We start from the raw sequence: 27,217 nt of genomic DNA, 5'->3' as shown, positions 1-27,217 counted from the left end.
TGGACCCTTCTTTCATGGGGTTTACTCCCTAATGGGAGAGACAGCATGGCATATGACCCCCTCAGTTAGACGACCACAGACAAGACATGTCATCTCTCCTTCCCAGTTCATCTCCATTCCTCTTCATTAAAGTGGGAATAATATGGAGAATACAGAGTAAGCTCATGGACTGCGTGTGCTCAGTTGCTCAGTCGTCTCTGACTCTTTTGTGATCCCAGGGACTGTAGCCCACCAGGCTCCTCTGTCCATGGGATTTCCCAGACAAGAATACTGGAAGGGGTTGCCATTTCCTATTCCAGTGGACCTTCCCAACCCAGAGATCGAACCTGTGTCTCCTGCATTGACAGATGGATTCTTTATCACTGAGCCTCCGGGGAAGCCCCTGTTGCTGCTGCTGCTAAGTCGCTTCAGTCGTGTCCGACTCTGTGCGACCCCATAGACGGCAGCCCAGCAGGCTCCCTCGTCCCTGGGATTCTCCAGGCAAGAACACTGGAGTGGGTTGCCATTTCCTTCTCCAATGCATGAAAGTGAAAAGTGAAAGTGAAGTCACTCAGTCGTGTCCAACTCTTAGCGACCCCATGGACTGCAGCCCACCAGGCTCCTCTGTCCATGGGATTTTCCAGGCAAGAGTAGGGAAGCCCCAGGTCACGTATTAGATGATACCTAAAGATTCCTGGCACCTGGAAGGTGCTCACACAGCCATGGTTCCTTCCTCTGGTCATGTGCCCACCTAAAGGAGGGCATGTGGGGATCAGAAGGCCCTGAGCTGTTGGAATCTGATCCCAACTGGTTTCTCTTCAGCTGAATAACCATGGGCTTCCATGGTGGCTCAGATAGTAAAGAATCTGCCTGCAGTGCGGGAGACCCAGGTTCAGTCCCTGGGTCAGGAAGATCCCCTGGAGGAAGAAATGGCAACCCACTCCAGTATCCTTGCCTGGAAAATCCCATGGACTGAGGAGCCTGGCAGGCTACAGTCCATGGGGTCACAAAGAGTCAGACACGACTAAGCGACTTAACTAACTTTTCAGTCTCCGTGTCATTAGAACAGGCACATTGGATGCCGTGCTCCCTAAAATTCTATGCTTTTGATGTTCTGTGACTAACAAGGAGGGAAGAAATAGCCACATAGGTTAGCTGAATTAAGTGTACACCAGTGGGAAAGCAAAAGATGGTTGTTGAAAAACAGAGATGTAAGTCTTACAATAGAAATTGAGAGACACCTTACCCTCTAACATTTTGTTATGAAAAATTTCTGATATACAGAAAAGTTTGAGGAATATAACCATTAACTCCTACCTGGATTCTATGATAAATTGATCAATCCATCTATCATTCATCAACTTACCTTTTGTTAAGGTTTTATTTATGTGCTGAAGGTTCACCCCTGTTAAGGTCCAGTTTGATGAACTTTGGTGATTTGTACACGGTTGTGTAATCACCACCGCGGTCAAGATGCACAACCGTTCCCTCAGCTCCAGAGGTTCCCTCGAGCATTTCAGACCTGCTACCCTCCTCCCTGCCCTCTCCCCCAAGGATTTGCTGAGTGACTCTCCTTGCTTTGTTTAGGTGAAGTCATTACGCCCTTGGGACGAGGGTAACCAAGAAAGAGGTGATGGCCCCCTGACAGCCCGCATGCAGCAGGCCACTTGGGGCCAACTGTCTTTGCTTTTGCAAAGTGGCCATGCGGCCCATGTCAGCTTGTCAACAGGCAGTAACGCCATGTTTCATCTGAAATGGGGATCTAGGGGATGGGAGGTCACTGGCCTTAGCAGCGTCGTCATTATTCCTGCTGAATCCTGATGGGAGGCAGCTGCCCCTTGGAGTAGCTGTTTACCTTCTCACGATGTTCTGACTCTTCCCTCACATCACTCCTTCCTTTTCCCTCCATCAACAGCCTATGAGAACGTACTTCCCACGTCACCGGCAACATCGGTGGCCCAAAACCCACCTGCTTCAGCGCCTCCAGGTAAGGCCGTTCCTTCTTGTCTTGTGTCTTTGGATGGGACAGAGGTGACACGGTCACACGCCTTTCATCGCCCAGCAGGCCCCCCAGGCTTATTCATACAACTGTCTCCGGGCTCCCCTGGAGCCTGTCATGAGGCCTTATAGCTCCAAACCATTACCTCTGCCACAGGCTATTGACCCAGGCAAATCTCAGGCCACAAGCCCCGGGGGTTGAGGACTAGGAAAATAGACTCAGCCTCCTGGGAGGAGTGGGAGGGTCACACTGCAGAGAGTGCAGAGAGCGAGGCTAGAAGGTGAGCAGTCTTAACCCAGGTGCGATTAGCTTGGCGTCAGTTCTCAGACTGGTTGGCATCAAAGTGAAATTTTGAGCTTCATCAACATTCTGTTTTCAATTGGTCTGAAGTCTACATGGTTGCAGTCAGCAGTTTTCATCTGGTCAGGGTCCACTTCCTGCAAATACGACTTAGGATTCTGTGTCAGGCCTTTAAAGATGGATGCCATCAGACGCCTTAGAGCTGCACGTTGACATGGGACCCTCGTGGCAGCATGAAGGGTGTGGGTACAAAGCCACGGAAAGAAAGGAGAGCCAGGGTGGCAGAGGGCAGTCAGTCCTCAACAGGCAGAGGGAGCAGCCAGCACCCTGAGACCCCTTTCCTCCCCCAGGAGGCTGGGCCCCCGTGCGGCTGGTGGGCGGCCATGGGAGCTGCGCTGGCTGCGTGGAGGTTTTCTACCAGGGAGCCTGGGGGACAGTGTGTGACAGCCTCTGGGACCTGCCGGAAGCAAACGTTGTCTGCCGGCAGCTGGGCTGCGGTCGGGCCATGGAGGCCCCGGGCAAGGCCCACTTTGGGGAAGGTTCCGGGAAGGTCCTCCTGGACAACATGCAGTGCAGGGGGCATGAAGAGCACCTGGACGAGTGCTCCCACGCTGGCTGGTTTGCCTACAACTGTGGGCACGGGGAGGATGCTGGCGTGGTCTGTTCAGGTAACCCCGCTCCCTTCCCGGGCAGAGCCCAGCTGGGCCCTTTCGAGAAAGTCCTTTCCTAGGGACAGTGTAAAAAAATCACAATTGAGAGTAAAGCAGGACAGGAACTTCCCTGGCAGTGCAGTGGTTAAAAATGCTCCTTCCAGTGTGGGGAACTTGGGTTCGATCCCAGGTTGGGGAACTAAGATCCCACAGGCTGCAGAGCAACTAAGCCTGAGCGCTGCGATTAGAGAGCCTGCAACAAAGAACCAGTGCAGCCAAAATTTTGAGAAAAGAAAGCAGGATGTTTTTCACTGACAGCAGATGTTTTTATCTCTCCCACTTACAGATGCTGAATACTCAGTGGCCTTGCTACCAGGTGGGGAGTTCACATGTGCAGTTTCTTAAAACCTGGTGGGGGAGAATTCTGCAGGAAATTGAATGGGTTCTGTACTCCAAGCCCATAGAGTGGCTCAGAGATGTGGAGTCGCTGACTGTCCACTGGGAGAGAGGAAGAGCCCTTAGAAGTCATTTGGTCCCACCTCACCATCTACCTCTTTAATTCACTGTGCATTTCACGCTCAGGAAGCAGATTCAAAATTCCTTAAACTTCTGCACAGCGCTTTGGGGCTGTGAGGGGCTGGCAGTGAGATGCGGGTGGGGACTGGTTGAGATGGGAGAGGCAGTTATAGACACTTTCTGTCCATGGGCAGCAGAAGGCTGATGGGCCAGACCTGGCCCAAGTCAAGGCTCAGTTTAATTCCTACCCTCTCCTTGGCCCTCTCTCTGATCCTGGGCATTCTGGCCCCACATTGCTTCCTTGGTGTTGGTTTTCCCACGTGCTGTCAGCGTCAGTACCTGGAGTTTTCCACACTTGTGCCCCCTCTCCTTTATCAAACCCCTGGTCCCTTAATGCCTTGCCCTTGGCCAGCTCCTGGCCAAAGGGTGAGCCATGACCAGAACTGAGTGGACAAGGGTCTGATAAAGCTGCAGTCACATCCCTTCCTGGACTGTCAGCCTCAGGAGGTGGGAATGGATTGGTTATCGGAGAAAGTCTCCAATGGGAAGTTCTAGGTCAGGTGTTGCTGGCTGGAGAGATGTTGGGGACAGCAAGGAGCCACAGTGACCTTAGGTCCTGACCCACCATCTCTGAGCAGCACAGGTCAAAGGAAGCAGTCAGTCAGTGCCTCTTCCTGTACTTGCATTGCAGCCTCCTAACTCCCCTCACTGGGGTCACAGAAATTGGCTACAGGAGCCAGAATGTCCCATCTTTAGTTTTCTTAAATTCCCAAAATTTCAAATATCTCATTTACATTCTCTGATTCTCTGTATCCTTCTCTGTCCTTTCTTTTTCATCTTCCTTTTTTTTGTTTGTTTGTTTTGTTTTGTTTTGTTCCTCTCCTCTTGCTGGTGTCTTGGGCTTTCAGAAGCTCCGTTAAACTTTTCTTAGTACCTCTTGGAGATAAAGAGCTAGGATAACATGACAAGAGAATGTATGCGTCCAAGTCTGAAAGATCTGGATCAGTGCGTCTTCCCTCCTGCACGTGACCACCGCCTGCATGCTCTGCTTCACCCCCAGAGACTGGCTCAGGAGCTCTGGGAGGGGCCCTGATGATGCGTCTCTTCCTGGCTCCTTGGAGCCTCCTTGTGGGCCGTGTCCCCCTCGGTGCCAGCCAATGACCCCACTGCGTCTGATGACTTCCTTTGTCTTTGACAGGTCCCCCTCTGGATGTCGTGGCGGAGACAGAGGCTACAGGTGAGACCGGGTTGTCCTTGGCTGCCCTGATCATCGTCATCTAGCTCAGGCCCTAAAGTGATTTTTCGAGGAAATTGAGCAAAATACTATTGCCCTGTCTAAGTCACCCCTCTGAGCCTGCATTCTGAGAGATTTGTCCAGTAATGAAGGTCAATGAATTTATGGTTCCAGTTCCATTTCTATTAGTCCAAGAAGGTAATCCAAATGATCAAGTGTGGTCAGCCTTCCTGGTCTCCCAGCATGGACACCACATGTGCAGGACAGACATGGGGCCATCAGCACAGCCACATTGCCAGAGCACTACCCCAGGGCGTCATTTCAGAGGGCTTTCACCACAATGGGCACCTTCTCTGCCCTCTCTCCTTTTCTGACTCTCTGTGTCCTTCTCTGTCCTTTCTTTTTCATCTTCCTTTTTTGGTTTCTTTGCTTTGGCCAGTACCCTGGGCTTTCAGAAGCTCAGGATAAGCTTTTCTTAGCACCACCTGGAGCTGAAGGGCTAGGATAACGTAATGCCTGGAGGGCCTGGCTGGTCCTTCTAGGGAGGAGCCAGCTGAGTGTAGGTCTACTTCTTACCAGGTAATCTGATGGACAGCGCTGTTGCTGCAGCTGTCACCTCTCATTTTGAACTAAACATTGGACAGAAGACAAACAGACAAGCAGGTGGAGAATCAAATGGACAGGTGGATGGACAGGTGGACACAGAACAAATCAGAGCTGGAGAGGGTGGATGACTCAGGGCAACGTCTTTCCACTTAGTGGATTTTCAGTGGTCTAATTTCAATAAATGACAAGTGCTAGTGGGTAGAACACTGCCATCTTCATATATAGAAGCTCCACGTGAGCTTGACCTTAATTGTGAAAATTAAGTAGTTTATTCATTATTACTGACAACATGATAAAAATCAAAGCTATAGGATATAGGATGCAGTGTAACCGAAACTGGAGTCTGGCTGCTCACTGCTCAAAAGCCAAGAAAGACAAAGTTGGTGGAAAGGAAAGTTTGCCTTATCTTGGATGCCAGCAGTCGGGGGCTGGGGGAATGGCACCTGTCCTAGGGCTGACTCCCCTTTCCCCGACATTCAGGGGGCAAGAGCTTTTATAGGCTGAGGGAGGGGGCTACATGCAGAAACAACACAGTCAGCTCTGACCAGTGTCATCTTGGTACAGTTACAAACTAATTTAGTTCAGTTCAGTTCAGCCAGTCAGTCGTGTCCAACTCTTTGTGACCCCATAGACTGCAGCACTCCAGGCCTCCCTGTCCATCACCAACTCCTGGAGTTTTCTCAATTCATGTCCATTGAATCGGTGATGCCATCCAACCATCTCATCCTCTGTCGTCGCCTTCTCCTCACGCTTTCAATCTTTCCCAGAATCAGAGTCTTTTCCAATGAGTCAGTTCTTCTCATCAGGTAGCCAAAGTGTTGGAATTTCAGCTTCAATATCAGTCCTTCCAATGAACACCCAGGACCGATCTCCTTTAGGATGGACTGGTTGGATCTCCTTGCAGTCCAAGGGACTCTCAAGAGTCTTCTCCAACACCACAGTTCAAAAGCATCAATTCTTTGGCTCTCAGCTTTCTTTAAAGTCCATCTCTCACATCCATACATGACCACTGGAAAAACCATAGCCTTGACTAGACGGACTAGACAAATTAACTAGGTACAGTTAATTTTCAGTTCCGGGCTCAGTTTGTTTCCATTTCCTCTGAGGCCAATTCTCAGAATTGAGGCAGCTTCTGTCATGGGTACACTCTGCCCATCATATAGTTAACCTCTCCACCTGGTGGGGGTTTCAGTATCTACAAGACAGCTCACAGGATAGGGCTCAGAATATTATTTACAGCCCTTGAGGAGGAACTAAAGGTCTCTGACTTTGCTTACTAACTGCATTGTTATTATTGGGTCTCCTTTGACTGGTTTTCCTTTGTTTCTGCATGTTCTCCCCTCTCTGATTAAACTTAGTCTTTAGCTAAAGCTTTTCTGCAGACAAAAGGCAGGTGGAGGACGTGGGGGATGGGCAGGCAAGGACCATAGAGTCCTGATCCATTTTACCAGCACTGGGGAGTAACCAAGGGAAAGGTTCAGGCTGATTCTGGATAACTGCCCTACCCAGAAAGCGCATGTCAGAGGCAAAATTCTCTTGAGATCAAGAGATACTACAAACTTCAGACTTAATATCATGTCCTAATTCCTAAGTTTACAAGAATTTTTTGACTAGGTTATACCTCTGCTACATCCTACGATGTACCCAACAAAGCAATGACCCATGAAACCTTTTGAGGGGGAAAAAAATGAAAGAAAAAAGAATGTCAACTATAGTGAACTGAACAATGAAAAAAACTGAAATTCTGAAATATCTCTCTGCTTTTAGGAAAATCTCAATGTGGCAGAATCATTACTAACTCATCTGGAGCGATCAGGAATCCCCCTAGGAATAAAATGCATGACAACATAACGTGTGTGTGGGAAATCAGAGCCAATGCATCTGACCACATACGACTGGCATTTCCATACCTTAAGTAAGTCAGAAGGACTTTCCTTAAGTGCACCGTGTAGTGTAAGATTCCAGACATTTATTTCTTTGGTTGATTCCTGTAATTAAAAGAGTCTTTTCTTTTTAAGTTTCTATTTTGAGCTAACTGTTGGAGAAGACTCTTGAGAGTCCCTTGGACTGCAAGGAGATCCAAGCAGTCCATCCTAAAGGAGACCACTCCTGGGTGTTCATCGGAAGGACCGATGCTGAGGCTGAAACTCCAATACTTTGGCCACCTCATGCAAAGAGTTGACTCATTGGAAAAGACCCTGATGCTGGGAGGGATTGAGGGCAGGAGGAGAAGGGGACAACAGAGGATGAGATGGCTGGATGGCATCACCGACTCAATGCACATGAGTTTGGGTGAACTCTGGGAGTTGGTGATGGACAGGGAGGCCTGGCGTGCTGTGATTCATGGGGTCGCAAAAAGTCAGACACGACTGAGCGACTGAACTGAACAGACACATAAAAAGCTACAAAAATAACACAGAGTCCCATGTCCCCTTCACTCTTCTTTCTCCATTGGTGACATCTTATATAACTATAGAATAGTATCAAAAACACAAGTATAATGCTGTTAGCTGGAATATAGACTTACTCTGTTTTCACCATTTTTCACTTGCACTTATGTGTGTGTGTAGTTCTGTGCAATTTTATCCAATGTATATGTCCATGTCTAGGTCCTCTGCGTTTCCCCAGTGGCTCAGCAGTAAAGAATCTGCTAGCAGTGCAAGAACCGCAGGAGACATGGGTTCGATCCCTGAGTCGGGAAAATCCCCTGGAGGATGGTATGGTAGTCCTCCACTGCAGTATTTTTGCCTGGAGAATCCCATAGACAGAAGAGCCTGGAGGGCTACATTCCACAGGGTCGCAAAGTGTCAGCCACAACTAAAGTGACTTAGCACACATGCACGCATGCCCAGGTCCATGAAACCACCACTACAATCTAGAACAGCCATCCCCAACCTTTTGAGCATGAGGGACCAGCTTCGTAGAAGACAATTTTTCCACAGATGGCGTGGGATGGTTTCAGGATGATTCACATGAATTTTATTTATTGTGTACTTTGTTTTTATTATTGTATAACTCCACGTCAGATCACTAAGCATTTTAGGTCTCGGCGGTCGGGGACCCTTGATCTAGAAGCAGAAAGTGTGTTCTCCAACCACAAAGGGGTGACTACTTTGTCCTGCATGTTTACAGCCACCCCAGCCTCTGTCCCTGGCAGCCACTAAACTATTCTCCGGTTCTATGCAGTTTTGTCATTTTGAGACCCTTCAATCTATGGCGTCATACAGTATTCTTTAAAGATTCACTTTTCTCACTCTGCTTAAGGCCTTTGAGCTCCATCCAGGCTGTTGCCTGTATCAAGAGTTTGTTCCTTGTCATTGCTGAGAAGGGTTCCGTTGTGTGGAAACCAGAGTTTGTCTGACCATTTCTTCCAGTGAAGGACGTTCGGGCTGTTCCCAGCCCCTCTATTGTATGTAAAGCTTCTATGAGCATTCATACACAGGTTTTGGCATGAACTTAAGTTTTCATTTCTCTGGGATTGATGATTGAGAATCAATTGGTAGGTCGTGTAGTATGTACATTAAAGAACACGTCAAACTATTTTCCAGAGTGACTGCCATTTTGCATTCCTTCCAACAACATATGACAAACATAATTTCTCCATATCCTAGCCAGCATTTGCTGTGATTTTTTGTATTTTTGTTGTTTTTGTTCAATTATGTCTGTCTCTTTGCAACCCCACGGACTGCAGGCTTCCCTGTCCGTCACCAACTCCTGGAGCTTGATCAAACTCATGTCCACTCAGTTGGTGAGGCCATCCAGCCATCTCATCATCTGTCATCCCCTTCTTCTCCTGCCTTCAGTCTTTCCCAGCATCAGGGTCTTTTCTAATGAGTTGGCTCTTTGCATCAGGTGATATCCATTAATTTCTGTGTTGGCAAAAATTTTTTAGCAAAAACCATTTTTAGCAAGCAGGTCTTGTATATGTGTTGTTAAATGTATATGTTGGTGTTTCTTTTTTCTTTTTGAAGTGATTGTAGATAATACTGTTTTATAATTTTGGTTTCCACATGTTTGTTAGAAATATGATTGATTTTTGTGCCCATGAATTTGTAGTTAAAATGAAATTCACCTTGTATACTTTGTATAGGGGTGTGTGTGTGTGTGTGTGTGTGTGTGTGTGTGTGTGTGTGATGGGGTGTGAGAGAGAGAGCTTGATAGTATGTGTGTATGTATTTCACCTTGCTGGCTAAAGATACAGATTCCATGGAACCCTCAGACCTAATAAAACAGGAAAATTTAAGTTTTAATATTATAAATTGTCAAGGTTGATATCATTCATAGGTGAATGTTTTATGGAAACTAACCTTCAGAAAAAAATTATTTATTGCTCTTGACTTTTGCTTCATCAAACTATGACTTGGAACAGACATCTCATCAGGCTGAGATGTGAAAATGGTTTTCTGATTCCCGCGTTCTGTACAAAACTTCACAATAAGGAACAACAAAATCAGATGACTTCCACAAAGCCAGCTGAGCCGATTTGGCAGTGCACCTCCCTCTCGGGCAGGTCGGCTGCTGAAAGCCTGGACGCAGGTTGTTTGAACCCTGGAGCCACATCCTAGGGGCTGCCCATTGGCTGGCCCTGCCCTTGGGCCCAGGTTTCAAGGTACCTGTGGCCTCAGGGTGCTCAAGGCCTCATCAGGGTTACACCTACGATTCCAGGCTTCTCTCCCCTCTTCTAGTTAAAATCCCGTTCCCAAAGGTAATGGCTCTCAGAAAAAAATGGGGTAAAAGGAATCGACTATGTTTGGGCCCACCCTGGTGGCTCAGGCAGTAAAGACTCTGCCTGCAGTACAGAAGACCTGGGTTCGATCCCTGGGTCGGGAAGATGCCCTGGAAAAGGAAATGGCCACCCACTCCAGTATTCTTGCCTGGAGAATTCTGTGGACAGAGAAGCCTGGCAGGCTACAGTCCATGGGGTGGCAAAGAGTCGGACATGACTGAGGGACTTCACACACACACACACACACACACACACACAATGTTCGAAAGATGACAGCCTTTTGATCTTGCCCCAGCCTCTTGATAGCAGCAGAATAGTCTGCCTCACAGCAGACCTCTGAGATCTGCTGAGGGGGAGACTGAAGCTCCCATGGTGCTTGCTTCCCCAGCCTAGACTGCACCAATGAGTATTTTGAAATCCTGGACGGCCCTCCATCCTCAGCAAAGTCCCTGGGGAAGACCTGCTCTGGAACCTATCTCACCTACTCGTCGTCCTCCAGCTCACTGACGCTCGTGTACCACCGAAGTTACAACAACATAGGGAAAAACTTCACTGCGTATTATTACTCTGAAGCCAAAGGTAAGAAAGAGTAGCTAAAGGAAAACGATCTGGAGCTGGGCTGTCTGCTCGGGGACTCTGGGATTTCGGGCAAGAGACTCAGCCTCTCCATGCCTCGGTCCTGTCCCTGTGTAACGGGGAGAAGAGAGCCTTACTTCTTAGGTTTGCTGTGAGTGTTCCCGGAAAAGATGCAAGTAGAGCCCTCTGCACGGTGATGCATGTCATAAATGCTCAGTAATTGGCAGCCTCATCACGGGCTGTTCTTTCTCATGTAACCATCTGATGTCAGGCAGCCCACTAGGAAGACACTGCTGAAGTTACTGTGAGTACTGGGTGGGTGTCTAGAGAAGAAGGTGTGATCCCAGCCTAAGGGAGTCTCATGTACAACCTAGAAGGAATCCAAGACAAACACATGGCATAATTCAAGGACAAGTAAAGCACAGTGGTGCTAGTGGTAAAGAACCCGCCTGCCAATGCAGAAGATGTACGAGATGCAAGTTCAATCCCGGCGTCGGGAAGATCCCCTGGAGAAGGGCCCGGCAACTCACTCCACTATTCTTGCCTGGAGAATCCCATGGACAGAGGAGTTGTCCCGAGGACGTGCACCGATGGGTCCTGTACTCTTTACCACAAAGAGGAAAGAGTCTGAACTGGTGAAGAGTTCTAGCATCCTCCGTGTCCAGGAAGCTGCTCATAAATCTCTGTAATCTTAGCAAGTGCCAGGGGAACTCACTGAGCGAGCTCGGGGAAAGTGCTGTTAAACACAAAGGAGACACTCTGGGGCACAAGGTGGGCCAGGGGAAGTCACTGGGATTGGCATTTAACAATTACTGATGATGATTCTCTTGTGTTTGCAGATGCTGTTTCACAGACTCCACATCTAATCAGTGAGTCACCTTTACTGACATTACTTAATCTTCATTCGATGTTCATGGTTATTCACTTGTCCCCGCTCCGGGTGTTTTTACTGTCATAGTCTGACCTCTTTTATGTATGTTCCCTAATTTCCTTTGTAAATCCACCTTATTTGAGAGAGGCTGTCCACACAAGTTACACAAGTATGAAGACAGTAGTAGAACTAAGTTACACACAGTAACCGCTGGGTACTGTATATTGATAAATTAGCCATTTGATTTCCTTAATTCCTTGTTTTTATCAAAGACAATGACCAGCCCCGCTGATCCAGGGTATTCGAAGGAGAGACTGCGTAGGCGAAGATCAAGAAACAATTGCTTAATTAAACGGTTAATTAAGGATATAAAGAGTAATAGAATGAGGATAGCTCAGTAAAAATTCAGTGAAGAAAAAGAGGCTGAAATAAGGATAGCTCAGTGAAAATTCAGTGGAGAAAAGAGGCTGAATAATTCAGCCAGAAGGTAAGAGAAAGAACGACATGGTGAGACCAAGTTTCGGTGAACAAGGCCCGCACTTTATTTTTCAAAGTAGTTTTTATACCTTAAGTTATGCATAGAGGATAATGGGGGAAGGGGTAGAGTCTTGCAGCAAACCAGGCTTTCTTCCTGCAAACTTATCATATGCAAAAGCTTAGGTGATTTGCATCATCTTCTGGCCCGGAGGCCTGTTAACATTTTAAGACCTTTTCTTCAGAAAACTTATTTTTCTCTAAAGGTGATTGGTCAGGAGCCACCCTCCAAAAGCATTAGATAAAGTTGCATTCCTACAGAGCAAAGGTGTGGTGGGCTATAACAAGAAAAAGAATTAACTCAAGGGTCCCAGGTTACAAACATTGAGGCAACTGCTTACATTTCTATACACCCATTATATCAATCAATACACCGCCAAGGACACAGTAGGTAAGGGATATGGAGACTTAGCAGCAAACATTGGCCCAACAAGTGAAAAACCCTTCACCAATACAATTTCTAATCAATCTTTTAACTACTCAAAGGAATCTGTGTTTAGACAGTTTAGAACATCTCCTGCCTCTCACAGTTGGGAGGCTCTGAACAATCACATGTTGCCGGTAAAAACCTATTCAGGCAGGCTAGAGGACTTCCAAAGGAGTTTGTAGGTTGAAACACTGTCACACCCAAGAATTATTAACTGGAGCTGTAAGCTAACTCTTTTTTCAGAGAGAGGTAGTGGGGGACAGCCCCCCGTAAAGTCAGAGGTATAGGTGAAAGCACAAAGCAGAAAGTAGGCAGACTCTGGTTTGGGGGGTAGATTGCTCGAGAATTTCCAGGGAGACTCCTGAGGCTTGATCCCACCTTTGCGTATGCCAAGCCTCCTTCCTCATGACCTTTGCCAGAGGCGGAGCTCGCTCCCCGCAGTAAATGCCAAGTTTCCATGGCTGGCCAGAGGAGGAATATTACTCTCGTTGGATCTCACAGCCCTGGCCAACATCGAGACTCACCTGTAAGGAGAATTTGACTTCGGAGGTCACAGAGTATAAGGACAATAGGAAAAATGAATTGGCATTTAGTGGAGATCTCAGACTTGTCTGCATCCTCCCATTTTACTCAAGGGTGTCTTCTTGTATCCACAGCAATCCCAACAGCAACACCCAGAATGGTAACAGCAAGACCAGGTAAGCCACGGAACACACGCACACACCCATTGTCCTTGCCTCTGGGTGGCTGTGTTTATGTCTGCATCTGTAGCTGCTTCATAGGCAGAGGTTGGACCGACTGCAAGTGGTTCGTCTACTTGCAAATATTTGCCCGCTGACCCTGTGCAGACTTTTCAGGGCCATTCAGAGCTCTTGGGATCTTTTGGCTCTAAGATCCTAGAACGAGCAGACTTCATTTTTTCAGCACCTTTCGGAGTCATCAAAGTCTGAGCAACTTATAAGCACCCTCCAGTGGGTTTCTGCCTTTTCTTTTTACGGCCTGTCCTGCTCATTTTTAACCTCACACCTGTATCACTAATACACTTGTTCCAAGTGAGTAGAGTGCCAGACGCATTCCAGGGGCAGTGAGCTAAAATAGCAGAGAGAAGAAAAATAGTGAACTTTGGAATCAGGAGAAATGAGTTGAGACCAGCTACTGACCAGACATGGGATTTAGGCTAAGTCACTTTGCTTCTCTGGGCTTCCCCAGTGGCTCACCAGTAAAGAATTTGCCTGCAATGCAGGAGCCATAGGAGATACAGGTTTGATCTCTGGATTGGGAGGATCCCCTGGAGAAGGAAACAGCAACCCACTCCAGTCTTCTCCTCTGGAAAATCCCATGGACAGAGAAGCCGGACAGGCTATAGTCCATGGTGTCACAAACAGCTGGACATGACTGAAGCAATTTAGCATGCACGTGTGCACTTTGGTTCTCTAGCTATCAGTGTCCTCAGAGATAAAACTGGCTTATCTTCCTGAGTTACTATGAAGTTGTAGGTGGACACACAAACACATACACACACACACACAAAAGCACTTCAGAAAATCACAAATCACTGTGCAAGTTATTCTGTTTTTCTGCATTTAGCCAACACAGGTTGGCATATAGCTCTGGCCCAATAGATGTTCATTTAATGCATGTTAAAAAGGCTAAATGTTGTTTTGACAGTTTTAACGACTTTAGTGTCACTTTAGTGACAGTTTTGTTTTTTATTTTCGTGACTAGTTGACTGACCTTTTACTGAGTCCTCCATCCCAAGCAGTCGTGTGGGGTGAGGAGCTCAGCTAGCCCCAGAGGAGTGAGCATGCGCCCAGGAGGCTATGCTCACCCGGTCTCTGTCTGCAGGGGACTGGCCGGAGCTGCGGCTGGTGGGCGGCTCAGGACGGTGCTCAGGACGCGTGGAGGTCCTGCATGAGGGGGCCTGGGGCACCGTGTGCGACGACCTGTGGGACCTGAATGAAGCTGAGGTCGTGTGCCGGCAGCTGGGGTGCGGTCAGGCCGTGTCCGCCCTCGGGAAGGCCCACTTCGGCCCGGGCTCTGGAGACATCTTCCTGGACAACGTGCAGTGTGCCGGGGCGGAGCGCTACCTGGGCCAGTGCGCCCACTCGGGCTGGTCGGAGCACAACTGTGGCCACCACGAGGATGCTGGGGTCATCTGCTCAGGTAGCCTCTCTTCTGCCGGTCACCACCCAAGTGCCTCAGGACCACCCTGCTAGAATTCAGAGTCAGCCAGGGACGAAGACGGGCTTCCCTGGTGGCTCTGTGCTAAAGAAACTGCCTGCCAAGCACGAGATGTAGGATCAATCCCTGGGTCAGGAAGGTCTCCTGGAGCAGGAACTAGCAACCCACTCCAGTATTCCTGCCTGGGAAATTCCATGGACCTGGAGGCCACAGTCCATGGTTGCAAGAATTGGACAGGACTTAGAGACTAAACCGCCACCACCAGGGTTGAAGACAGGAATCTCAAACATGTAGCATTTGATGTTTGCTTTATCCCTTTAGGGCTTCCCTGTGGCTCAGCTGGGAAAGAATCCACCTGCAATGCAGGAGACCTGGGTTCAATCCCTGGGTTGGGAAGATCCCCTGGAGAAGGGAACGGCTACTCACTCCAGTATTCTGGCCTGGAGAATTCCATGGACTGTATAGTCCATGGGGTCGCAAAGAGCTGGACACAACTAAACAACTTTCATTTCACTTCACTTCACTTATCCCTTCTAAGTTGGTCGAACAGATAAGATTTCAACTGATTCCCAGAATAAAATCTTAAAATTTTCTAATTTGAGAGTAAGAATTACCAAAGGAATGTGTGCTTTACCGCATACAGACATATGAAAAAAATGATTAATTACGGGGATTTTTAAGGAGTATTTCTAAATATCTTTGTTTAAAGGGGCAGCCAATGTAGTAAATCTAAGGAAGATTGCGGAGCTGGCAAACTCGAGTCTGGATCTCGGAGCTGGTGATGATACTCAGACAGCATTTGATCAACTCTTAAGCTCTTGGAGCCTCAGTTTCTTCATCTGTAAAATGAGGAGACTGCTTGCTTTCTGGCAGGATTGCTGAAAGGGCTCCTTCAGGCTGTCTTTTGGATAGCACCTGCAGAGTTTCAGTACCTGACAAAGGGCTGCATTTTTGGCAGTTTTTACTACCGTTTTCCTCATTCGGTCATCTAACACCAGAGAATCAGTAAACTAAAATGGCTGATTTTAATTGCCTTGAGACAGCTTTTCCAAAGTACTTTGGGACAGAGACTTCCACAGCGGTCTAGTGGTTAAGACTTCACCTTCCAGGGCAAACGGCGAGGGTTCAATCCCTAGTGAGGGAGCTCCAATCCCATATGCCTTGTGGCCAAAAAACAAAACGTAAAACAGAAGCAGTATTGTAACAAATTCAATAAAGACGTTAAAAATGGTCCACATTAAAAAAAAAAAAAAAAATATATATATATATATATCTTTAGGTGTGAACAGTTAGAAGTGAGTTAATCACCTCTGGAAGGTCTAGTAACAGCCCTTTCCAATAGCGAGATATCTCTGTAAACTAGCAGCTGTAATACCTGGTGTGATTCGAGAGATTTGGTAAGTAGAACTTGAAAGAGCACTTGTTCATTGACATGCCACATGAGACGAAGTTGGTGCCTGGAGCTTTTAACTGGTTGTTGTTGTTCTGTCACCAAGTCATGTACAATTCTTTGCAACCCCATAGACTGCAGCACGCCAGGCTTCCCTGTCCTTCACTCTCCCAAATTCATATCCACGGAGTCAGTAGGGCTATCTAACCATCTCATCCTCTGCCACCCTCTTCTCTTTTTGCCTTCAATCTTCCCCAGCAGCGAGGTCTTTTCCAGTGAGTCAGCTCTTTGCATCGGGTGGTTTAACTGGGGCACGTCTTTTTTTAATTAATTTATTTGTATTTGCTTGGCTGTGCCAGGTCTTAGTCGTGGCACTACGGGTCTGAAGTCTTCCTTGAAGTGTGCTGAATCTTTAGACATGGCATGCAAACTCTCAGGTGCAGAATGTGGGATCTAGTTCCCTAAGGACTGAACCTGGCCCCTTGCACTGGGAGCATGGAGTCTTAGCCACTGGACCACCAGGCAAGTCCCAGGAGGCGCATATTTTAAAACACTGTCTTGTTTGCTGGAGCATTCACTCACCCATATGCTTACTTGGAGGTGTCTTATTATCTGTGGCACATCCAACCCAGTCACAGCCTCATGGGGTGTTTTTTATTCCTAAGTTTCAATGTACTGGGGAATGACTGTCCAAATCTGAAGTGTGGAGTGTTAGTCACTCAGCTGTGTTCTCAGACTCTTTGTGATCCCATGGACTGTAGCCCACCAGGCTCCTCTGTCCGTGGAATTCTCTAGGCAAGGATACTGGAGTGGGTTGCCATTCCCTTCTCCAGGGGATCTTCCCGACCCATGGGTTGAACCCATGTCTCCTGAACTGCAGGCAGATCCTTTACCATCTGAGCTACCATGAGATGCCCTCAATGTGAAACTCATCTGCTACAAAATCAGGAGTCTAGGTCATATCATCCCAAATGTGTGCATCCATCTGACCATTTTCTCATAACACAGTAACCAACCAACAACCAGCAAGAAACTTCCTGTATCTATAGCCGAATCTGTTTCTCCCAATACTGTGATATTTACAGGGACTCATTTTTCCCATATCAGATGAATAATCATTTATAAGGATGTAAGGAAAAATTTTGCTGTTGGTTATGAAAGTCAGGATTTCAGAAAAAGACTGACATATTTTTTCTCTACGTGAACAGATGCGGGAGACTCATCTAACAGCTCAGGTAGGTCACGCCTTTTTTTTGATGGGACTTGAACATCAGCTCTTTGTGATTTATTACTGGGCTCAGTTCATCCTTTGTCTAAGCTGCTGATATTTTCATGGCTTTAAGATGCCACTTAAAAGTGTTATGTGGAATTACTCCTTTTGATATCGTTACAGGTGATGGCATCTCTATGTGTGTGGGTTAGAGACACATACGTGCAGGCGTGAAATGGCACTTCAGGGTCTTTTTGCAAAAGCTTTCCCCTTACTCAAAGGCGTTTCCCTGAGTCTGTCCTTGACTGGGTCCTTCTCAGTGTTTTAAGGGGAGTCTTGCAGCCACATCCCATCACTCTCTTGAGCGCACCCTGGTCTTTCTTTACACGGCCTTGTACTGGTGTGAGAAAGCACTACACTCGCGTCTGTGTTTAATTAACAGACTGCAGGCTTCCTGAGGCAGGAGACATACCTCTTTGATTTGCAGCCGTATCTTTAGAGCTTAACATGAAAGGCAGTCAGTTTCACTTCGAACACTGTTGAAGTGACATTACACTGACTGAAGGCCCCACAGTCTGAATGCGACTCAGACACACATGAGAAACGTGAGGGACGGGCCCCAAGGGTCAAGACAGGGCATGTCCCCGCACACCGGCATCGCCCGCTGGCCTCCTGGGGACTCACGGGCCCCTCTCTGTCTGCAGGGGACTGGCCGGAGCTGCGGCTGGTGGGCGGCTCAGGACGGTGCTCAGGACGCGTGGAAGTCCTGCACGAGGGGGCCTGGGGCACCGTGTGCGATGACCTGTGGGACCTGAACGAAGCCAAGGTCGTGTGCCGGCAGCTGGGGTGCGGTCAGGCCGTGTCCGCCCTCGGGAAGGCCCACTTCGGCGCGGGCTCTGGAGACATCTTTCTGGACAATCTGCAGTGCGCTGGGGCGGAGCGCCACCTTGGCCAGTGTGCCCACTCGGGCTGGTCGGAGCACAACTGTGGCCACCACGAGGACGCTGGGGTCATCTGCTCAGGTAGCCTTTCCCCGCTTGGGCTATAATTTCAGATGTTGTGGTTGAAGACATTGTGAAACTATGCATCCCAGGTGGAATTTTTCAACCATCCATCTGCTCATTCTGTTGTCAGCCAATCCATGAGTGCCCACCGTGTGCCAGGCCCTGGGCTCAGGCACAGTGTCCAGTGTGCCAGGCACTGGGCCCAGGCACACGCCCTGCCCTGGGCAGCCCCCGGTTGCACGTGGGAGACCTCGAATGTTAGGGTGAACTGGTGCCCCACAGCCCCGCCTTGCTGAATCCTGGGCCCACCCCACCCCTAGAGATTGTGATCAACTGGGTTTGGGAAGGGACAGTGGAATCTGCATTTTAACAGATGATCCAGGTGATCCTGCATAAGAGGGGCCACAGGTAATCCAGCCCTGGTGACCAGGGAAGGGGCAGAGTTGACCCAGATGCTCTACCCCAAGCTCTGAGGCCAAGGACCCTGCCGGAGGAGGACTGGAATGACCCAGGAGCAGCGCTCTAAGTCCTGGGCCCAAAAAGACCATGGTCCTCCCCACTTCATCCCCACTGGCCTCCTTGTTACCCTACCTCCTCCAAACTTTGGATTCACTAAAGAGAGTGACCTGTTGTCTTTTTTTGTGCATTCAGATTCAAAAGACCTACCTCCTCCCACACCTCCAGGTATGTCCATATTTTTGTTGTTGTTGTTCAGGCAACTTTATAATAATAATAACATCGAATACTTATAAATGCTTTCAGGCACGGTTTTGGGGCCTTATACCTATGTAACTTATTTAATATGCACAATAACCTCTTAAAGTAAGTAATTTGCTTATTCCCATTTTCCAGATAGGTAAACTGAGATACAGAAAATTAGTAATGTACCAAGGTGTAGCCATTGGACTTGAACCACAGGTGTCAAGGCTCTTGACCACCAATCTAATATACCACATCTGTTCATTGGCCCCAACTACACAAAGACCAGGCAAAAACTAACACAAAAAGTGGGAGACATTTAGCTCAGGCTACTACTTTAATCTTCAGGAAGTGAAACTGTTAATCCCTCAGTCATGTCTGACTCTTTGCAGCCCCATGGACGGTAGCCCACCAAGCTCCTCTGTCCATGGAATTCTCCAGGCAAGAATACTGGAATGCGTAGGCATTCCCTTCTGCAGAGGATCTTCCTGACCCAGGGACTGAACCCAATTCTCCTGTATTGCAGGCGGATTCTTAACCATCTGAGCCACTGGGGAAACCTGCAAAAAGGCATTTTAAATATTCTTTTACAGAAAGAGTAACTTGAGATGCACAGAGGTTAAGTGACTCTCGTAGGATCACTCAACAAGTTAGTGTGGAGACTAAGCTTTGATACTAATCAGTCTGACCCCAAAGTACATACTCTTGGGAATCTTTTGCTTGTTTTCAAACAGTTTTTAAAGTTAATGATTGAATGATATTCTTATATAATAAAAACTGAAGATTGGAAAAGCCAAACACCACATGATGTGATGATTCTGAAATGATGCTGAAGGCAGTGAAAAGGTGTTTTGTTTCATTGCAACAAACAAACAAGCCTGATGCTAGGGTTTCTGAATAAACTCATTTATTTAATCCCTACAATTGAGGATTAGGGAGATCAAGAAGCCCTCCCAGGATAACTCAGTTAGAAAGTAGTAAAACTGGAATTTTAAGCCCCATCTCTCACCCTTTGAATCCTGTCTGCACACAGCCTCAGAAAACACCGCAGGGCACACGTCATTAGCAGGAGCATCTGACTCAGTCATCTGCCTGAAGAAGACCTGAATGTGTTCTGAGTATTCCTGGAGGGAGACCAGCTTTGTGTGTTGGGGTCGTGAGTGAGAGGAGAAAGGCCATCTAAAGTTAAAGGGCCAGCGCGGGGGGCAAGGGCAGTGGATATTCAAATTAAGCCTCATCTATAGTTTGCTCATTTATGTAATTCAGCTAAACTGAAAATTACATGGATGATGGTGAAATGGGGAAGACCATATTTCATGAATGTTGGCTCAGCGGTAAAGAATCTGCTTGCAATACAGGAGACTTGGGTTCGATCCCTAGGTTGGGAAGATCCCCTGGCGTAGGAAATGGCAACCCACTCCAGTATTCTTGCCTGGAAAATCCCATGGAGAGAGGAGGCTGGTGGGCTACAGTCCATGGGGTTACAAGAGTCAGACACGACTTAGCGTCTACACCACTGCCACCGTATTGCATGAAAGGAGCCATCTGGCCCTCTCTTGCTGCTCTAAAATGTAGTGGTTTAAAGCAGCAACCACTGAGTTATAGGCCACGGTTTGGTGGGTCAGGAATTGGGGCAGGGCTTGGCTGGGAGAGCCTTCTGCTCCACGCAGAGTACAGCAGGTCCTCCCAGGGGCTGGTCTGGAGAGTCCAGGACAGATGCACTCTCATGCCTGGGGTCCTGGTGGGGGCTCAGCCAAGGGCCTGCTTCCTCTCCAGGTGGGCTCAGGGCCTCTCCAGCAGGGGAAATCAGACTTCTTACAGAGTGGCTCAGGCTGGCTCAGGGTGCCATGAGCAAGCCCGTGTTCCCAGAGACAGGAAGTGGAAGCTGCCAGTCTCTTATGGCACAGCACAGCTTCTGCCATATTCTGCTGGCCAGAGCTTCCACAGAGACCACCCAGGCTCCAGGGAGGGGACCAGGCCCCACCCTGTGACCAGAGGCATGTTGGAGAACCTGTAGCCTTCTTTAGCCTGCCCCAGGACCGTAGATAACATTCAGTCAGCACCTTCACACTTTTCTCCATTTGCCCTAAGTACATGGACATTTCTAAGGAAACCCTTTACATTTTGCTAACTTGTAGATGAGACTAATTCTCCTGATGTCAGCATTATCTTCCTTTTTATTTTTTTCCCTTCTAGGTCTTTCCACAGCGTCTCAGGATCATGTAACAGGTAGTCGCTTGTTTTAAACTGACATGGTAACTCCATTCCAAAAGAACCATCAGAGGAAATGCTAGGGGGTGTGCCCTGGACGGGGCACAAAGGCTGGCTTAGTGTGGGTGAGGGGCTGCCTTTGCTGCCCAAGCTACACCCGCCGCAGCCCCTCCCACGAGAAGGTGGGGCGGCCAGGACTCAGCCTGAGGATGCCCTCTGTCCTCATATGCCCCGCCCCCACCTCGCTGAAGGTCGTGGCATTAGTATGGCCAATGCCTGGAAATGCTGACTTTTTAACTAAAGCAGCAGCTGGGAAGGGGTGTGTGGATCTGCCCAGATCAGAGTAGGCAGGAGGGTGACAAGGGACTCAAAGAAAATGTGGCTCAGTCCATCTGCCCATTCTCAGCCAGCCTCCTATGGGCACAGTCCTGTAATAGGTGCCCACAACAGGTACCAGCCCATCACTGCCTGCCATGTGTAGTTCAGTTCAGTTCAGTCACTCAGTCGTGTTCAACTCTTTGTGACCCCATGGACTGCAGCACGCCAGACTTCCCTGTCCATCATCAACTCCTGGAGTTTACCCAAACTCATGTCCATTGAGTCGGTGATGCCATCCAACCATCTCATCCTCTGTCGTCCCCTTTTCCTCCTGCCTTCAATCTTTCCCAGCATTCAGGGTTTTTTCAGATGAGTCAGCTCTTCCCATCAGGTGGTCAAAGTACTGGAGTTTCAGCTTCCACATCAGTCCTTCCAATGAACACCCAGGACTGATCTCCCTTAGGATGGACTGCTTGGATCTCCTTGCAGTCCAAGGGACTCTCAAGAGTCTTCACCACCACCACAGTGCAAAAGCATCAATTCTTCAGTGCTCAGCTTTCTTTATATTCCAACTCTCACATCCGTACATGACCACTGGAAAAACCATAGCCCTGACTAGACGGACCTTTGTTGGCAAAGTAATGTGTAGAGGCTTCGGGAAACCCAGTCCCAGGGGGTTTCAGTGTCAGTCTGACGTTTGTAACCTACAAACAGCAGTCCACACTAGCTCCCTGGGCTGCCTGTGTCCCTCACCACTTCCCACCCTCCATCGTGGGAAAGACCAGGAACCTGTGAGATTCCAGGAGGGTTGCAAGGTGCTCAGGGGAGAAAGAAGAAAGTTCAGAATCTTCATAGTTTGGGGTCAAGGTCAATAAAATGTTATGCTTTCAGATTTCCTCTAAAATAATTTGATGATTCTAAGCTTTCTGCTTGTTTATGTGGTGTGCTCTTTCAAATTTATATGTTTGTGTGTGTGTATAAATTCATTATATTAAATAATATAGTTATATTAATATGACAACCAGAATGGAAGAGTTAGATTTCACTTGTTTAATTCTTTAAAGTCCAAAACCTATAAGCTCCAGTCTGAGTAGATATTGACATGAAGGAAAGACAACCTACCCAGAAAAAGTGGTGAAAAAGCAGTTAAAGGGAGGGCCCAGTCACACCCTCCCAGAACAGTCCACACCACCCCCGTTGCCTTTGTCTTCAGTTCCTCAGACCCTCAGATCCTCAAAGTCACCCCTTCCCCACCACGTACAGCTCCATCTCTGTCTCTGCCTCTCTTCCCCAAACCCTCAAGCCGATCAGCTCCACCTGTCTCCCAGCAAGTGAGACCTTCCACTTTAGAAAGAGTCAACAGGACAGAGATAATATTTTCCCCATTGGATGACAGAGGGAGGAGGGCAGGGAGCTCTCGCATCAGTGCGTTCTGTTGCTGCTGCTGCTGCTGCTGCTAAGTCGCTTCAGTTGTGTCCAACCCTGTGCGACCCCATAGACAGCAAGCCCACCAGGCTCCTCTGGGATTCTCCAGGCAAGAATACTTGAGTGGGTTGCCATTTCCTTCTCGAATGCATTCTGACCCATCACAATTAGACTGAATAGGCTCTCCTTCCCAGAAGATGCTTAGGCTACAGATCTATTTATTCAGACTACAGCCTGACTCCACCAGGTCCTTAGTGGGATGACGTAAGTGACGCCATGGGGACATATCCTGACATCCTTTTGCTTACTGTTTCAGGAGAAAGGAACTCTTGTGGAGGGGTCATTTCTAGTCTCTCTGGCTCATTTTCCAGTCCACTGTATCCAGAAAACTACCCAACAGACATCCAGTGCGTGTGGGAGATCCACGTGGATAAGAAGTTCCGCATAGAACTCATGATTCCAACTCTGAAGTAAGAAAACAACTCTTTACAAGAAGTGCATGCATGCTATGTCACCTCAGTCATGTCCGACTCTTTGTGACCCCATGGACTATAGCCCACCAGGCTTCTCTGTCCATGGGATTCTCCAGGCAAGGATACTGGAATGGGTTGCCAAGCCCTCCTCCAGGGGGTCTTCTGAACCCAGGGATCAAACCCATGTCTCTTAAGTCTCCAGAATTGGCAGGCAGGTTCTTTATCACTAGCACCACCTGGGAAGCCCCCTTTAAGAGTCTACCTAAATAAGAATATTGCCTTGAAAAATTCAATAAGTGGTTTAATTCACGTATTTGACTTAACGTTACTATGAGGAGTTTTTTTAATTTATTTTAAAAAATTGTCCTTTTCAGCTTTGCCCTCATTGTACACTGGGTACCAGTATTTATCCTCTTAGACTTTTTCTTTAATCTGAGTTTTAAGCAAACAGTAAAAGGCTTTACCTACACACGCTTTAGGCGACTACTCCAGCCATGAGCCCTGCATCCTGTATATGTTGGCTTAAAATGAAGTGAGATGGTAGTCATTGCTTCATCTCCGACATAAACTCTTCCAAGTCACTGCCATTCTTTTATTATCAGTTCATAAAATAAAAACTGACATTTTTAGTGTGCTCAGGCTCTGTACTGTGTATTCTGTATTCTTTGTCACATTACAGCGTCACTATAGCCCTAATAAAGATGTCCTTATCATCCCAGTTAAAGACTAAGAAGCTGAGACTCAGAGAGGTTACTCACCAAAGGCCAAGCTTCTAGGTCCATTGGATGTCAAAGGCCCCGCTCTTCACCAGTGTACAGAGCTGTAAGGAGAATCTGTGCAAAGCCCTTCTCCTTGTTGACTATGACACGCACCATGCAACAAACACAGCAATACTGTGAAATGCTATGAAAGCCCCCCTTTCACATGCACTCCACTGTTGCCCAGCCCATGGACTCAGACATGGCCTATCACGAAGAATATTCTATTATCTTTGTCAACTGAAACCCTAAAGACACAGCCCACAATGAGGTGAGAACCTTGAACCCACACCTCTAAAACCTATCATGTTATCAGTTATCCATTTCTTCAGAATCAGCCCTCGGGACTTCCCTGGTGGTCCAGTGGTTAAGCCTCTGTGCTCCCAATGCAGGGGGCCCAGGTTCAATCCCTGGCTGGGGAACTATAAGATCCCACGTGCCATGTGGCGGGGCCAACAACAGCAACAACAGCCAATCAGCCCTCATACACATCCCTGTGAATAATTACAAAGCGCAAATACTGTTCCACATGCTGACATTGTTTTTATTTCAGAATCAAGTTTTTCCTCCCTAAGAATTTGGGTATGAAGAATGTTGTGAAATACAGAGTTAGGAAAATTGGGCTGTGATGTCACTTACATGTTGATCAGTTGGGATGACTTTATTGTTAAGATTTTATGTGTGGTGTACATTTGCATCTCCCGAGGTTTCGTGTAAGTTGTGATTGGCTAAAATCAGTATGATTTCTAAGTTTCTATTACTGAGTTGCGGCCATAAACCTCACACATTCTTCAGAAAGAGATAAAAGAAGTTTTGCTAATAAGGCATCTGAGGTTAACTGACATTTTATGTATTAATATGCAATTCAAAGTATAATCCAAATGGTTAATTCTGTGTGTGTCATATTTTTCAAGCTTTAAGATCTAGGAAGCCCTGGGACTTCCCTGGTGGCCCAGTGGTTAACAATCTGCTTCCATTGCAGGGGGCACAGATTTGATCCCTGATCAGGGGAACTAAGATCCAGCATGTCACATAGCCCAACCAAAAGATAAATAAACAAAAATAAACCTAAGTAAGCAATTTAAAAAAAAATCTAGGAAGCCCTAACCAGCTGTTAAGCCTCCGCTGTGATTCCCCTAGACTGGAAGATATCCTTGGATGCCCGTACGACTCAGTCGAAATCTTCGATGGCCCCAGGATCGCCTCACTCTCCATGGGGAAGTTCTGTGCCTCAGCGGCTGTGATGTTTTTCTCCTCCTCTGACATCCTGACTGTGGTGTTCCGAAGTGATTCCAGGATCACCAACACTGGCTTTTATGCTCTGTTCAATGCGATACCCCAGGGCAGAAGAGAGTCAGGTAGGAAGCTTCAAGTAGGCTTTTGGCCTTGAAAAAAAAAGAATAGTTTTCTAATTTAAGGGATTCTCCTATTAGCAGAAGCATGGGCTTCAGTTTTAAAAGCTCCCCTACAATTAGCAGAAAGGCCCTGCTGTATCACTGCTAGCTTTTTCCACTAAGAGGGTCTCGTGGGCAATTGAAGTAAAGCAGTGATGGGCTTCCCAGGTGGCGCTAGTGGTAAAGAACCCAACTGCCAATGCAGGAGATGCAGGTTCCATCCCTGAGTCAGGAAGATCCCCTGGAGGAGGAAATGGCAACCCACTCCAGTATTCTTGCCTGAAAAATTCCATGGACAGAGGAGCCTGGCAGGCTAAAGGCCATGGGGTCGCAAAGAGTCAGCCACAACTGAGCGACTGAGCGTATGTTGAGCCTATATGTGAATGGGCAGGCAGCTCCTCTCCACGGCTGCCTCAGTCACAGCCCACCGCCCGGGACCTGTTACTGTCCAGGGTGCTGAAAGGTAAAGTCTGACTTTCAAGAATCCTCCTCCCTCCACCAGATGGCTCACTTTACATCTTGCCTCCTTTGAACCCTAGACTCACCACATTAGAGGCTTCAGTTCAGTTCAGTCGCTCAGTCATATCCAACTCTTTGAGACTCCATGAATCGCAGCACGCCAGGCCTCCCTGTCCATCACCAACTCCTGGAGTTTACTCAAACTCATGTCCATTGAGTCGGTGGTGCCATCCAGCCATCTCATCCTCTGTTGTCCCCTTCTCCTCTTGCCCCCAATCCCTCCCAGCATCAGAGTCTTTTCCAATGAGTCAACTCTTCTCATGAGATGGCCAAAGTATTAGAGTTTCAGCTTCAGCATCAGTCCTTCCAGTGAACACCCAGGACTGATCGCCTTTAGAATGGACTGGTTGGATCTCCTTGCAGTCCAAGGGACTCTCAAGAGTCTTCTCCAACACCACAGTTCAAAAGCATCAATTCTTCAGTGCTCAGCTTTCTTCACAGTCCAACTCTCACATCCATACATGACCACTGGAAAAACCACAGCCTTGACTAGATGCTTGGGGACTCCTTAATGGATAGACCCTATAGCTCATCATTCCAGAGCCAGGTCCAGTTTGCACCCAAAAAAATACTTACTGCCAGTTGTGGGGCCACAGTAACTCAGGTCGCTAGGAATTCAAGTAGAAACTTCCAGTTTGTATTTTAAGGTTGGGGGGTGGGGGGCAGGGAGGGTGTTTCTGAATGAGGGAATTCCTTATGTATTTGACCTTCCAAAGGCATGTGTGAGATCTTGCCCTGGGGAGGCTAAGTAAAGTCCAGGAGTTGAAATCCAGACCATTCGTTGACTCAGGATCATCATGTATTAATCCAATAGTATTCACTAAGGTCCTACTGTGTGCCAGGCCCAAGTAGAAGTGCTGGGGACGCAGCCGACAGTACAGTGCCCTCCCCATGTAGTTTACGGTAGGGTGGGTATGGGTGAGTGGGGGAGGATCAAGACACAGCAAACAAGCAAGTAACCAAGATGGTGTGGGGGTGATGATAAGGTTGGGAACACAGAGCCACGTGGGATGGAGGAGCTGCTACCGTGGACTGAAAGGGGATGGACAGCCTTGCTGAGCAGGCCATATGTGAGGAGTGACCATAAAGGGGCATTCCAGGCAGAGAAGAGCGATGCATAGACTCTCAGGGAGGAAAGAGTTGGACATGTCAAAGAAACTGAGAGAAGGCAGAGCCTGTGAGCTCAGTAAGGGAAGAATGTCCCCAGGTGTCACCAG

At 47.8% G+C, this 27,217-nt stretch overlaps 1 protein-coding gene and 1 non-coding gene across 2 annotated transcripts in view; both read left to right on the top strand.

The window, feature by feature from the left end:
- Positions 1 to 27,217, top strand: part of LOC102269083 (scavenger receptor cysteine-rich domain-containing protein DMBT1-like) — an 83,407-nt gene that overhangs the window by 5,006 nt on the left and 51,184 nt on the right. The window contains exons 5-16 of the mRNA XM_070363594.1: positions 1,895 to 1,966; positions 2,629 to 2,946; positions 4,643 to 4,681; positions 10,404 to 10,589; positions 14,264 to 14,599; positions 14,660 to 14,680; positions 15,558 to 15,568; positions 15,654 to 15,680; positions 17,918 to 18,221; positions 18,855 to 18,887; positions 23,242 to 23,326; positions 25,228 to 25,445. Coding sequence (XP_070219695.1) covers positions 1,895 to 1,966; positions 2,629 to 2,946; positions 4,643 to 4,681; positions 10,404 to 10,589; positions 14,264 to 14,599; positions 14,660 to 14,680; positions 15,558 to 15,568; positions 15,654 to 15,680; positions 17,918 to 18,221; positions 18,855 to 18,887; positions 23,242 to 23,326; positions 25,228 to 25,445 — 1,650 coding nt within the window. The remainder of the gene's footprint in view (positions 1 to 1,894; positions 1,967 to 2,628; positions 2,947 to 4,642; positions 4,682 to 10,403; positions 10,590 to 14,263; positions 14,600 to 14,659; positions 14,681 to 15,557; positions 15,569 to 15,653; positions 15,681 to 17,917; positions 18,222 to 18,854; positions 18,888 to 23,241; positions 23,327 to 25,227; positions 25,446 to 27,217) is intronic.
- On the top strand, positions 24,437 to 24,509 carry TRNAG-CCC (transfer RNA glycine (anticodon CCC)). The gene has a single exon. It is a non-coding gene; the product is annotated as a tRNA-Gly (tRNA).

This window comes from Bos mutus, chromosome 26 (genome assembly GCF_027580195.1).
Source record: "Bos mutus isolate GX-2022 chromosome 26, NWIPB_WYAK_1.1, whole genome shotgun sequence".
In the NCBI taxonomy this organism is placed as follows: Eukaryota; Metazoa; Chordata; class Mammalia; order Artiodactyla; family Bovidae; genus Bos; species Bos mutus.
The sequence above is the reverse complement of the archived record's forward strand: the minus strand, read 5'-3'. Positions and strand labels throughout refer to the sequence as shown.